General features: G+C 52.6%; 1 protein-coding gene across 4 annotated transcripts in view; it reads right to left on the minus strand.

Moving 5' to 3' along the window:
• The window catches only part of MAP4 (microtubule associated protein 4), a 187,972-nt gene that overhangs the window by 2,320 nt on the left and 173,086 nt on the right, over positions 1-12,566 (minus strand). For all 4 annotated transcript variants that reach the window (XM_083884868.1, XM_083884869.1, XM_083884867.1 and 1 more), the window contains 3 exons: positions 7,398-7,479; positions 5,097-5,206; positions 71-239 (listed from right to left, as the gene is read on the minus strand). In XM_083884868.1, coding sequence (XP_083740994.1) covers positions 71-239; positions 5,097-5,206; positions 7,398-7,479 — 361 coding nt within the window. The remainder of the gene's footprint in view (positions 1-70; positions 240-5,096; positions 5,207-7,397; positions 7,480-12,566) is intronic.

Consider the following 12,566-nt stretch of genomic DNA (forward strand, 5'->3'; position numbering starts at 1 on the left):
GCTGCGGTGGCAGCGACGCCGCCGTGCCCGGGGCTGCCGGGCTCCCTTGAGACGAGGGAGAAACACTTACTTGTTTCTTGGATGTGAGTGTCGAGGCTCTGCATTTCCCTTTGGTCGGTGGTGCTGAGGGTGCCCAGGGCCGGTCCCACGCCGTTCTCCCGCAGCGCTGGGGCCGCGGGCAGCGCGTCCGGGCCTGGTCCGGCTCCGTTGGGTGGTGGGAGCTCCGCGCCGCCCTCCGCCTGCAACGACAGTCCTGGGTCAGTGGAGGGGATGGGGAGGGTGGTGGGGATGGGAGGGGATGTCAGGGGGAATTTCTGCTCCTGGGACAGCAAATCCTGCCCAGCCCTGCAGAGTGTCACCGATCCCGGGGCTCCTCCTGGAGCTCAGCCCTGCTCCCCGACTGGTGTCACAGTCTGTCTCTGTGGATGTGTTATGCCCCATAACTGTCTCCAATGGTTGGGGACTGAAACTCTGGACTTTGAAGGAGCCCCTGGCCTGGCTGAGGTGGAAAGTTTGCTATGCAAGAACTGAATGCAAGAACAACAGAACTGGTTACGGTGGACTGAGCTGACTGTACTGACCCCACCAGGAGTGGGGTACAGCTTGAGCTTGTTCCTGAGCACCCAGCCTTAACACAGGTGTTTTCTGCCCTGGCTCTGTGCCCCTCGTTTGGTTCTCTTTGGCTCCATGACACTTGCCTTGATCCTCGCCTCAACCAACCTATAAAGACTCTGTAGATCCCAAACACCTTTGTGATCACCCCACTGGAGAAGATCCCGTCCATGGGCATCTCTATGAAGACTCCGACTCTCCACGTGGTAGCTATAATCCCCCTTCCCCTCTTTCTCCATCTTTCTCACTATTCTCTATTTTCTTTCCCTACTATCGCATTGTGGGCACTAAATAAAAGCGCATTTTTTGTTTAAGCAAACTGAGTTGTCCTCTGTTGTGTCTTTTGCGCTTTGAGATCTCTAAAACGAACCATCAGGTTCCCCGCAGATGTTTGCAGACCCTGACACGGGAAAGGGAGGGGATGTCAGGGGGAATTTCTGCTCCTGGGACAGTGAATCCTGCCCAGGCCTGCAGAGTGTCACCGATCCCAGGGCTCCTCCTGGAGCTCGGCCCTGCTCCCCGACTGGTGTCACAGTCTGTCTGTGGGTGTGCTCTGCCCCACAACTGTCTCCCATGGTTGGGGACTGAAACTCTGGACTTTGAAGGAGCCCCTGGCCTGGCTGAGGTGGAAAGTTTGCTATGCAAGAACTGAATGCAAGAACAATGGAACTGGTTACAGTGGACTGAGCTGATTATACTGACCCTACCAAGAGTGGGGTACGGCTTGAGCTTGTTCCTGAGCACCCAACCTTAACTCAGGTGTTTTCTGCCTCAGCTCTGTGCCCCTCGCTTGGTTCCCTTTGGCTCCGTGACACTCGCCTTGGTCCCCACCCCAACCAACCTATAAAGACTCTGTAGATCCCAAACACCTTTGTGATCCCCCCACTGGAGAAGATCCCATCCATCGGCATCTCTATGAAGACTCCCGACTCTCCCCGTTGGCAGCTGTAACCCCCTTCCCCTCTTTCTCCATCTTTCTCACTATTCTCTATTTTCTTTCCCTACTATCGCATTGTGGGCACTAAATAAAAGCGCATTTTTTTGTTTAAAGAAACTGAGTTGTCCCCTGTTGTGTCTTTTGCACTTTGAGATCTCCAAAATGAACCATCAGGCTCCCCACAGATGTTTGGGGACCCTGACACAGGGACAGCCTGGAACAGCCAGCACAGGGAATGCCAAAGATAAATCCCGGTGTTCTGGGGCTGAGTGGGGTCACTGCTGTGACACTGGGGACACTCAGAGTAGCTGTGGCTGCCCCTGGATCCCTGGAACTGTCCCAGGCCAGGTTGGACAGAGTTTGGAGCAGCCTGGGACAGTGAGAGGTGCCCCTGCCATGGCAGGGGATTGTAGTGGTGTGGGTTTGGTTTTATCACTTTTATCTATGTATTTGTTCCTTGCATTAAGTTCATTTTTATAAGTCATAATGGTTTGCCCCATGTCACCCATGTCCCACCCTCATTGGTTTTACCCCAACCCCAGTTATGTGTCAATCAGAAGTTCTCCAGCCCCTGGGCCTTGTCTGTCACTTTGGGGTCTCTCCCAAAACTCTGCAAAGTTCCAGTGAGGACCCCAAGTGATGGGACAAGACTTCAGCTGTCTCCCCACCCGAGTTATTGATTTGTTACACTGTGTGTCATTTACCTGCAGAGCCAGACCCCCTTGGGCCCTGATTTGTCCCCAGTTAAACCCATCCCTGAGTTCCTCCCCCCAGTAAAAGGTGTTACATTGGGGGGTTTCCTGCTTTTTTCCTGCACCTTTTTTCCCCACTGTTTCTGCTGAGGGGTGTCTGCTGGGGCAGATAAATAAATAAATTATGAATAAATCCAGCAGTTAAATTAACCCAGAACAGCCTCCTCTCTTTTTTCCTGCTGTCGTTGCTTCACTCCTTGGGGCAAACAAGAACTCCCAGGGGTGGGTGAGGTTCATCCTGCTACCAAACCCTTTCCTGTGGAGGTGTCAGGGCTGGGACAAGATCCCTCTACAGGGGATGTCACTGGATGATCCTCAAGGTCCCTCCCATCCCAAACCACTCCACATTCCGTGTTCCCAACACCTGCTGGGTCCCAGCCCAGGAAGGCCAGGCTGCCACAGGGAGCCCCTTTTCCCTCATGCTGAGCTGTGAGCCAGGACTGTGAGCACAGAGAGAATCCCACCCTGCTCTGAGCTCAGCCCAGAGCTGCTCATCCCACCTGGGGCAGCACCTTTGGGTGGCCCTGGGGGAGAGCTGAGCCCTGGAGAGGAGTTGGGGGATCTGCTGGGACAGACACTGGGACAGCACCAGCACTGCCAGGCAGTGTCACCACAGACAGGGGGAATCACTCCAAAATCAGACTAAATCTGAGAAAGTGACATTTTGGAACTTGGGTGACAGCACCAATCACCAGCAAACAGCACCAGTGGATGGACCAGACACTCCAGTTCACTGGAATTCTGTTACAGAAAGTTCCAGATCCCTCCCAGTGCAGCAGCAGCAGCTTCTCCAGCTCCTTCCAGCTTTCCCTGAGCCGTGATTTGCCAGGATGGAGTTTCCAGACAGGGCTGGAGGCAGGAGAATCCTGAGCAGTGGCCATATCCCATCTGCCCCCCAGGACTGGCACTGCTGTTTTCCAGACCCTCCAGGGTTCAGCACAACCCTGAGCCCTTCCCACACACACAGAGAACCTCAAACCAACCAAGGCTGGGCCAACAGGGGATCCCAGGGCCTGGAGGGGTTTTTCCTGTGTCTGTCTGTCCCGCTGGCAGCTCTGAGGCTGCTCCCAGAGGGGTTTTCTCTGCTTCCAGGGCCAACAGCTCATTTAGAAACAGCATCCTCTCAGACTTCACATCTGGAGAGGGATTTTTCCTGAGGGCCTGGAGTGACAGGACATGGGGGAATGGCCTTTGGCTGAAGGAGAGCAGGGATGGATGGGATTTTGGGCAGGAATTGTTCCCTGGGAGGGTGGGCAGGCCCTGGAACAGCTGTGGCTGCCCCTGGATCCCTGGAAATGTCCCAGGCCAGGCTGGACAGGGTTTGGAGCAGCCTGGGACAGTGGGAAGTGTCCCTGCCATGGCAGGGGGTGGCACTGAATGATCCTTGAGATCCCTTCCAGTGACTCCCTGAGCACAATTCCCATCTCCCTGGAGTTGTGCCAGACTCACACGTCCCTCAGGGAGGAAATGTCCCTTCCCTGAGCACAGATGTCCCATTGCTGCAGCCAGACCTGGAACAGTTTGTGTTCCTGTGGGAGAAGGGATGAATCACAGCCATGGGGGCTGTGCTGTTCTCACTCTCACACAAACAGGGCTGGACAGATCCCTCCCAGCTCAGGGTATTCCATGATCCTGTAAATGCTCCCCTGAGTGCCAGGTGCCCTCTCCCAGCACACACAGATCTCACCAGCTCTCACTGGGGTGTGCTGGAGTCCAGGGCACCCCTCTGGGCACCCTGGGAAGTCACAGACCCCAGTAGAGAGGCCTGGGACCCAAAAAAGAGGGTCTGGGGTCTGTGCAGGGGGGTCTGGGGTCTGTGAAGGGGGGTTTGGGGTCTGTCCAGGGGGGTCTGGGGTCTGTGCAGGGGGGTCTGGGGTCTGCCCAGGGGGGTTTCCCTGGCACAGAGCCCAGGAGGACACAGGCTTTGATTTTGGTCCATGAGAAAAACATCCATCAGAGAGAAGAATTGCAAGTCACAAAGGTGTTACTGAGAGTGGTGTAGTTATCACTGTGCAGAAGATTTTGTAGTTTTGGGGTTTTAGAATGGAGATGCAAAGGGACAAGATGGAGATTTTTAGGGCAATGCCCCAAGTTCTTCTCCTTCTCCCTTGGCCTCCATCTCCTGCAGTGACGTGGGCACAAAGGAGTTTCAGTGGATTGGGGCAGAGTAGAAATGACCCTGTTAGTGCAGGTGATGGACATTGGCACAGAATTGTGAATAATGGGTACATAATTATCTGTGTAAGAGGTAACGACCTCCCATCACAGGGGAGTCACCTCGTGTCCAGGCTGCTGTGAACACCTTGTCTGGACACAGAGAATTGTAAGATCAGAATTAATAAACAACGTGAGAAACAAGAAAACCAAGACCTTGAGACTCCTCATCATTCTCGCGCTGAACACCGAGCTCAGAGCTCAGCACAGAACACAGAGACACAGAGTCAGACAGCAGATCCTAAATCCTTCAGAGGTCAAGAGGGAAAATCACTCCCTTTGTGCCCACACAAACCACCAGCTTTGGAATCTCGGGTGAGAAACAACCAGATAAAACCTGAGAGGGTGGAGGCCCCTGCCAGCCCCTCTGCTGGGCTCAGGATGGAGAGGGGAATGCCCAGCAGGGTCAGGCACCCCAAAGTGTGTCCAGCTCTCTCCTTTCCTCCTCCTGAGCTCCAGCCCCACTCCTGGGGAGCACAGCAGAGCCCCCAGAAGGCAGGAACAGGCTGTGGTGGAGGAGCTGCACTTCATGAAGAGTAGGAGAAGGACAAGAACTGGAGCAAAGCCAGATCCTGACTCACCTTGAGGGCTGCTGTGGGTGTGTGTCCCACGTTGTCCAGGGATCCCACCTTGGCCTGGGCCTTCTCCTTGAAGTTCAGCTTCTGGTTCTCGATTTTGACGTCTCCTCCTCCTGCAGGGACACGGGGCAGGGCTGAGTTTGGGGCAGTCCCCAGCAGTCCCACCCAGGTGTTCCCATCCCAGTCCTGCCCCAGAGCTGCTGGGGACCCTCTGGAGGAGGGACAGGACAAGTTCCACAGTCACTGGCTCAGCCTCTCCCCAGGAAATGTTTTGGTTACAAACTGGAAGACCAGAGTTGGTGATTTCCAGCAAACAGGACCCTGGGGAATGCTGCACATCCAGCCAGACAGGAGAGATCCTCCCTGGATCTGCCTCCTCCAGCAGAGCTGTGCCATGCCAGCCCCAGCATCCCTCACAAGGCTGATTCCTACTGCTCCTGTCCCTGTTCCTGCCCAGCTCAGCCATCTGTGCCTCCAGCAGTGCCAGGACACCTCCTGCTGCTCTGTCACTGCCTCCCTGCCCTCCTTATCCCTTCCCTGCTGCTCCAGCCCTGGGATTCCTGTGCAGCCCCTCCCTGGCACACACCCAACCTGCAGGAGCAGCTGGAGAAGGTGGAGGTCATAAAAAGAGCTGCAGAATTTTAGTGAGATTTTTCCAGAATGGAATAGATTCCAGAATGCTGCAGTTCCCATTAACCACAGAATACAGAAAATTGGAATGGGCTGGGTTAGGAGGGACCTTAAGGATCATCCAGTGACAGCCCCTGTCCTGGCAGGGACACCTCCCACTGTCCCAGGGTGATCCAAACCCTGTCCAGCCTGGCCTGGGACAGTTCCAGGGATCCAGGGGCAGCCACAGCTGTGCCAGGGCCTGCCCACCCTCACAGAAACAATTCCTTCCCAAAATCCCATCCAGCCCTGCCCTCTGGCAGTGGGAAGCCATTCCTTTTCTCCTGGAACTCCAGGCCTTTGGAAATTGTCTCTCTCCATCTTTCTTGCCTCCCTTCAGGTCCTAGAAGGCCACAATGTGAGGTCACCCCAAACCCTTCTCTTCTCCAGGCTGAACAATCCCAACTCTCTCAGCCTTTTCCTCCCAGGGGAAATGTTCCATCCCTTTATCACAGCGGTGCCTCCTTTACTGACAAATCAAACTGTGCACAAACCCACAGATTGAAATCCTGGATCTTAAGGATGATTCCAATCCCCCTGCAAGGACAGAGCCACCTTTCCCTGGCTGCAGCCACATCCCAACAGCTTTTCCAAAGCCCAGCTCAAGTCTTGCTAAGCCCAGCTTTGCCTCCCGGCGACATCATTAAACCCTCTGCAAACCTGGCACGGCACATGGTGAAAACCAACAGATCCGGTCCAAAACCAACAGATCTGGTTTATTGAGGCCAGTTAAAGCCTCAGGGAGGTGCTGGCAGGGTGGCAGTGCTCCCTGCAGGCCTGGACAAGGGCAGGATTGTCACTCCCAGCTCGTTATTCGGGAGCACTGAGCTGGCAGAGGTCGCGGCCGTGGCAGCGCGTTCCCAACGCTGGGAGCGAGGGGCTCCTGGGCAGGAGGGAGCTGCTCTGACCTGCCAGGCTGGGCAGGCTCAGGGCACCACCAGAGGGGACAAAGAGCAGCCTGTGGTGCTTGTTCCCAGCTCTGGGCAGTGAACTCTGGGCCTGGTGCATGGGAAATGTTCCCAGCTGGACATCAAGGGCACTGAGCATCCCTCAGCCAAGGCAGGGGACTGCAGCACCTTGGGCTGGGCACAGATTGAGGAGAAACTTGACATTCCCAGGAATTGGGGCAGAGAAACTGCTGTGTTCTCAGTGGGAAGTAGGAATTCCCACACATTCATCCCAGAAAATTCATCATTTCAAATTCAGGAGCTGCCGTGGACTCCAGGATAAAAGGACCTTTGTGTGTGCTCTGAGGAACTAAAGGGAATTTCCTTTATCATTCCATGTTCCATGAACATCCTGGGATGTTCTGAGTGCCCCAAAGCCCTCTGTGAGCATGGATGGAGCTTCCTGGAATGAGCATGGAAGCATCCCCATGTTCTCCTTCTCAAATGAGCAGGAAAAGCAGAAAAAAAGTAAAAGTTGTAGATCATCTTTACAGGCAAAAGGACATCCCACATCTCCTAATCCCCTCTCTGCTCATGAAACCACCAGGAATTGTGGAAGAAGAAACATTTTTAGGAATTTCCAGAAGCACTGGAAGCAGCAAACCCCTTAAACTATTCCAATCCCAATCCAGGGCTGTGTTTAAGGGACAAAACTTACAGACAAATGAGGAAATGGTGGAATTCCTACCTGGCTTATGCTTGATATTTGCTTTAGAGCCACACTTGGAGGACACTTTGGAAAGGTCGACTTTCTTGTTCTGGATCTGCACCTGGAGAGACAAAAAGCAGCAACTGAGCACAGAGAAACCTCTGAAGAGTCTGGAGGGCAAAGGGCACCTCAAGCTGTGCTCTGTGAGCCTGTGCTCCTGTTCTCCCCTGTTATTCCTCCTGCAGAATCCCAGGAATCCTTTCTGGGCATTGAGGCAGCCCCGGGGTCACTGAGGGAGGGGAGTGAAATGAGGGACAGAGCTGAGAGCAGGACAGGGACAGAACCGAGCTCAGGGCACAGCCAGGGGACACAGAAACCTTGGGGACAGGGATAATAAAAGCCAATTCTGCTGCCACTGTCCCCACACGGCTCCTGCCCAGCCTGGGGACACCTCACACCCCCCCTGCTGCAGCATCATGTGCAGCCTGGAGAGGAGAAGCTCCAGGGAGAGCTCAGAGCCTGAAGGGGCTCCAGGAGAGCTGGAGAGGGACTGGGGACAAGGGATGGAGGGACAGGACACAGGGAATGGCTTTGAGCTGACAGAAGGAGATTTAGGTGGGATGGAGGGAAGGGACTCCTGGCTGGGCTGGAATTCCCAGGGAAGTCAAGTTGGAATTTTCTGCTGGAAAAGGGGATCCAGGGCTGGGATTGTGCCCCTCTGCCCCCTCAGGTGAATCCCCACCTGCAGAGCTGCCCCAGCCCCGGAGCCCAAAATCCACAGGAGCTGCTGGAGAGATCCAGAGGAGGCCCCGGAGCTGCTCCAGGGCTGGGAGAGCTGGGAATGTTCCCCTGGAGAGGAGAAGCTCCAGGGAGAGCTCAGAGCCCCTGGCAGGGCCTGAAGGGGCTCCAGGAGAGCTGGAGAGGGGCTGGGGACAAGGGATGGAGGGACAGGACACAGGGAATGGCTTTAAACTGCCAGAGGGCAGGGCTGGATGGGAGATTGGGAATTAGGAATTCCTGGCTGGGATGGAATTCCCAGAGCAGCTGTGGCTGCCCCTGGATCCCTGGAATGTCCAAAGCCAGGTTGGACACTTGGATCACCCTGGGACAGTGGGAGGTGTCCCTGCCATGGCAGGGGCTGGCACTGGATGATCACAAAGGTCCCTCCACTCAGAGCAGTCTGGAATTCTCTGAGGGATGGGGGTGCTCAGGTGGAATTCACTGCTCCAGGAATCCTTCCCACTCAGAGAACAAGGGCAGTGGTGAGAGCAGCCACCAGCTGGATCCTGCAGGCTCAGAAGTTCTGCTCCAGGTCAGTTCACAGAGGAAATTCAAGGATTTCCCTCTGAACAGGACAAGAATTCCTTGACCCACCAGCTACTCTGGGAGTTTATCCTGAGAGTTCTCAGGATAATTTTCCAGAACTCTCCCAAGGGAAGCAGAGATGCTCCTGCTCACAGGGAGGAGTCCCAGGATGGGGCTCAGGGGGAGCAGGACAGCTCAGCTCAGCCTCCTGCCACAGCCCCACATCCCCAGCTCAGTGACACCCTCAAAAATCAATCCAGACCCTGATTCCATTTTCTCAGGGGTTGGGAGTGAAGTTGCTACAGCTTTAATCACCAGTCCTTGCCTGCTCAGAACTGAGATGAGATTTATTTCTCAGAATGCAATTTGAAATCCTGTTACCAGCTGTGACTCCTGACCTGAGACCCCCAAACTGTCCCACCTTGGAAGGGTCTGTTTGTGGGACTTCTGGCAGGAGCTGGGTTTGCACCTTGGGATTGCACTCAGAGAGCCAAACACAGACTCTGGTGCCAGAAACAAACTTTGGAAGTTTGACAGAGGCTCAGGTGGGGAGTGTGAGCCTCAACTCTTGTTAGTTTTTCTGTCTCTGAGCACTTCCCAAAGCCAAAGGAAAGGGAAACACATGGACACAAATTTCCTTCTGACTTTCACCACCACAGACATTGCCTGCACTTTGTAAAATCTACCTCTGAACAGAAAGCTTGGTCAAAGGTTGGACTCAGTGGTCTTGGAGATCTTTTCCAACCACAGTGGTTCTGAGAGTGGGAAAACTCAACAAAAAAAAAAAAAAAATCAAAACTTTTTTCCCCAGGAAACTGAACCATGTTTGTGTTGAGGTATTTCTGGTGAGTGTAACGTGAGCAGGAACAGCTTCTGCTTTTGGGTTTCTGGGGAATCTTGGCATGGAGAAGAAATTCTCTCCTTGGATAAAGGGCAAAATGGGCAGCCTGGAGCCACTTGGGTGTGGTGGAAGGACAATGCCCATCCCTGGAGTGTCCCAGGCCAGGCTGGACAGGCCCTGGAGCAGCCTGGGGCAGGGTGGAACTGGATGAACTTTCAGGTCCTTTCCAACCCAAACCATTCCATGTCCATCAGTTCTTCCGGAGAAACCCTAAAGCTCCATCAGGAATTGTTTCTAAACCACAACAGGATCCACAGGATTGCTAAAAGCTCTAACTGAAGGCACAGAGCAGAACAGACCGACCTGGGAATTCAACACTGGAATTCTATCAGATGTGATCACCTGGGAATTCAACACTGGAATTCTATCAGAAGTGATCACCTGGGAATTCTGCACTGGGAATTCTATCAGAAGTGATCACCTGGGAATTCAACACTGGGAATTCTATCTGGGAATTCAGCACTGGGAATTCTATCAGAAGTGATCACCTGGGAATTCAACACTGGGAATTCTATCTGGGAATTCAGCACTGGGAATTCTATCAGAAGTGATCACCTGGGAATTCAACACTGGAATTCTATCAGAAGTGATCACCTGGGAATTCAACACTGGGAATTCTATCTGGGAATTCAGCACTGGGAATTCTATTCAGAAGTGATCACCTGGGAATTCAACACTGGGAATTCTATCTGGGAATTCAACACTGGGAATTCTATCAGATGTGATCACCTGGGAATTCAACACTGGAATTCTATCAGAAGTGATCACCTGGGAATTCAACACTGGGAATTCTATCAGAAGTGATCACCTGGGAATTCAACACTGGGAATTCTATCAGAAGTGATCACCTGGGAATTCAACACTGGGAATTCTATCAGAAGTGATCACCTGGGAATTCAACACTGGGAATTCTATCAGAAGTGATCACCTGGGAATTCAACACTGGAATTCTATCAGATGTGATCACCTGGGAATTCAACACTGGAATTCTATCAGATGTGATCACCTGGGAATTCAATACTGGAATTCTATCAGATGTGATCACCTGGGAATTCAATACTGGGAATTCTACCAGAAGTGATCACCTGGGAATTCAATACTGGGAATTCTACCAGAAGTGATCACCTGGGAATTCAGCACTGGGAATTCTATCAGAAGTGATCACCTGGGAATTCAACACTGGAATTCTATCAGAAGTGATCACCTGGAAATTCAACACTGGGAATTCTATCAGAAGTGATCACCTGGGAATTCAACACTGGAATTCTATCAGAAGTGATCACCTGGGAATTCAATACTGGGAATTCTATCAGAAGTGATCACCTGTGAATTCAATTCTGGAATTCTATCAGAAGTCATCACCTGGGAATTCAACACTGGGAATTCTATCAGAAGTGATCACCTGGGAATTCAACACTGGAATTCTATCAGAAGTGATCACCTGGGAATTCAGCACTGGGAATTCTATCAGAAGTGATCACCTGGGAATTCAACACTGGGAATTCTATCAGATGTGATCACCTGGGAATTCAATACTGGAATTCTATCAGAAGTGATCACCACAACCACCTGAGCAAGAAAACATCTTGGAAAAGGTCACTAAAGTCACAGTGCTCCCAAGGGAGTGGGAAGACACAAAAATGAATAAAAGGAAATTAATTTTTTGGGAAGACACACTGAGCACTCACATCCACCCTGCCTGTGCTGGAGGGCTGGGAATGCCTGCCTGGAGCTGCTCTGGGAGCATTTGGGACCTGGAAATGAGCTTTTGGCTCTGAAAATGCAGAATGAAGAGTTCTTAAATAGTTGAGGAAGGAGCAAAAGCTGCAGTGGTGAAAGGAGAGTGTGGGAGAGGAGAAGAGAAGGAGAAAGCAGGGACACAGCTGTCCCCAGGGCTGGCACTGAGGAGGGAAGGACAGGATGGTGATTCATGAGCAAAAGGACATTTCAGTGACGCACTTAATCAAGGCAAGGAAAGATCCCCCACATTTCAGCCCCATTTCTGGAAGCCTGAAAGAACAGGAAAGGTCCCTGTGAGGCTCCTGAAAGGCTGAACGAAGTAAAAGTGGCAAAACTGAAGTGGTTTATAAAATACAATTCCTTGGAGTGCATATACAGGGAAATGCCACCAGCTGCTCCAGTGTGGCCAAAGGCACTTCTGCCACAACTCTGGGACAGGAGCAAGTGGAACAGGCAGCAGGAATAGAAACAGAACTCAAAAACACTCTGAGAGCTCCCCACTGACACCAGGGCTCAATCCCAGCATTTCCAGATACCCTCTGTGAGCATTTCCATGGCAAACACTCCCATAAACATGGTGTAAATCATGGAAACAGCCAAGTGAGAGCCACAAATCCCCAGACAGGAGGGCAGCAGGGATGTGGGAAGGGAGGCAGGTTCAGTGGCTTCAGCATCGCTCTCTGGCCACCTCAGTAACCAACCTGGAGGGAAATCAGTGGTTAAGAACCCACATTTGGTTGCCACTTGCTAAGATTTGTGGGAAGATCAGTCGTGTAGAGGTTCAGCCAGTTGGGACATGGATTTCCCAGGAAAAGTGGCCTCCAGCTGGCTCCACAGGCAGGTCCTGAGCAGGGTTTGTGTCTCTGGACCAGACTGACCAGACACCCTGGGCATGTCACCAGATTGGAAATTCAGGATATTTAAACACCTCTGGAAAAAATCTCCTTGACTTCAAGTCCTTCAGTGTGTTTGGAACCTCCCAAACTTTGCATTTCTGAACGTGTCCTGTGCCAAGAGCCCAGAAAAGACCTGCCCCAATGAAATGAGCCCCCAGACCATGCCCATGCTCTCCCAGGCTGTAGGGTCTGGACATTAACCTGGGTTTGTCTGGCAGACACTTGGAGTATCCAGCACCCCAAGCCAAGCTTCAGACACCGCCAGATTAAGTTTCTATTTTAATAAGCTCAGCCCTGCTTGCCAGAGATACCAGCAGCCTTTAAATTTAGAAATTAATCACAGCTCAAAGGTTAAGTCCCAGAGTC

Source organism: Zosterops lateralis, assembly GCF_965231275.1.
Source record: "Zosterops lateralis genome assembly, chromosome: 1".
Taxonomy (NCBI): Eukaryota; Metazoa; Chordata; class Aves; order Passeriformes; family Zosteropidae; genus Zosterops; species Zosterops lateralis.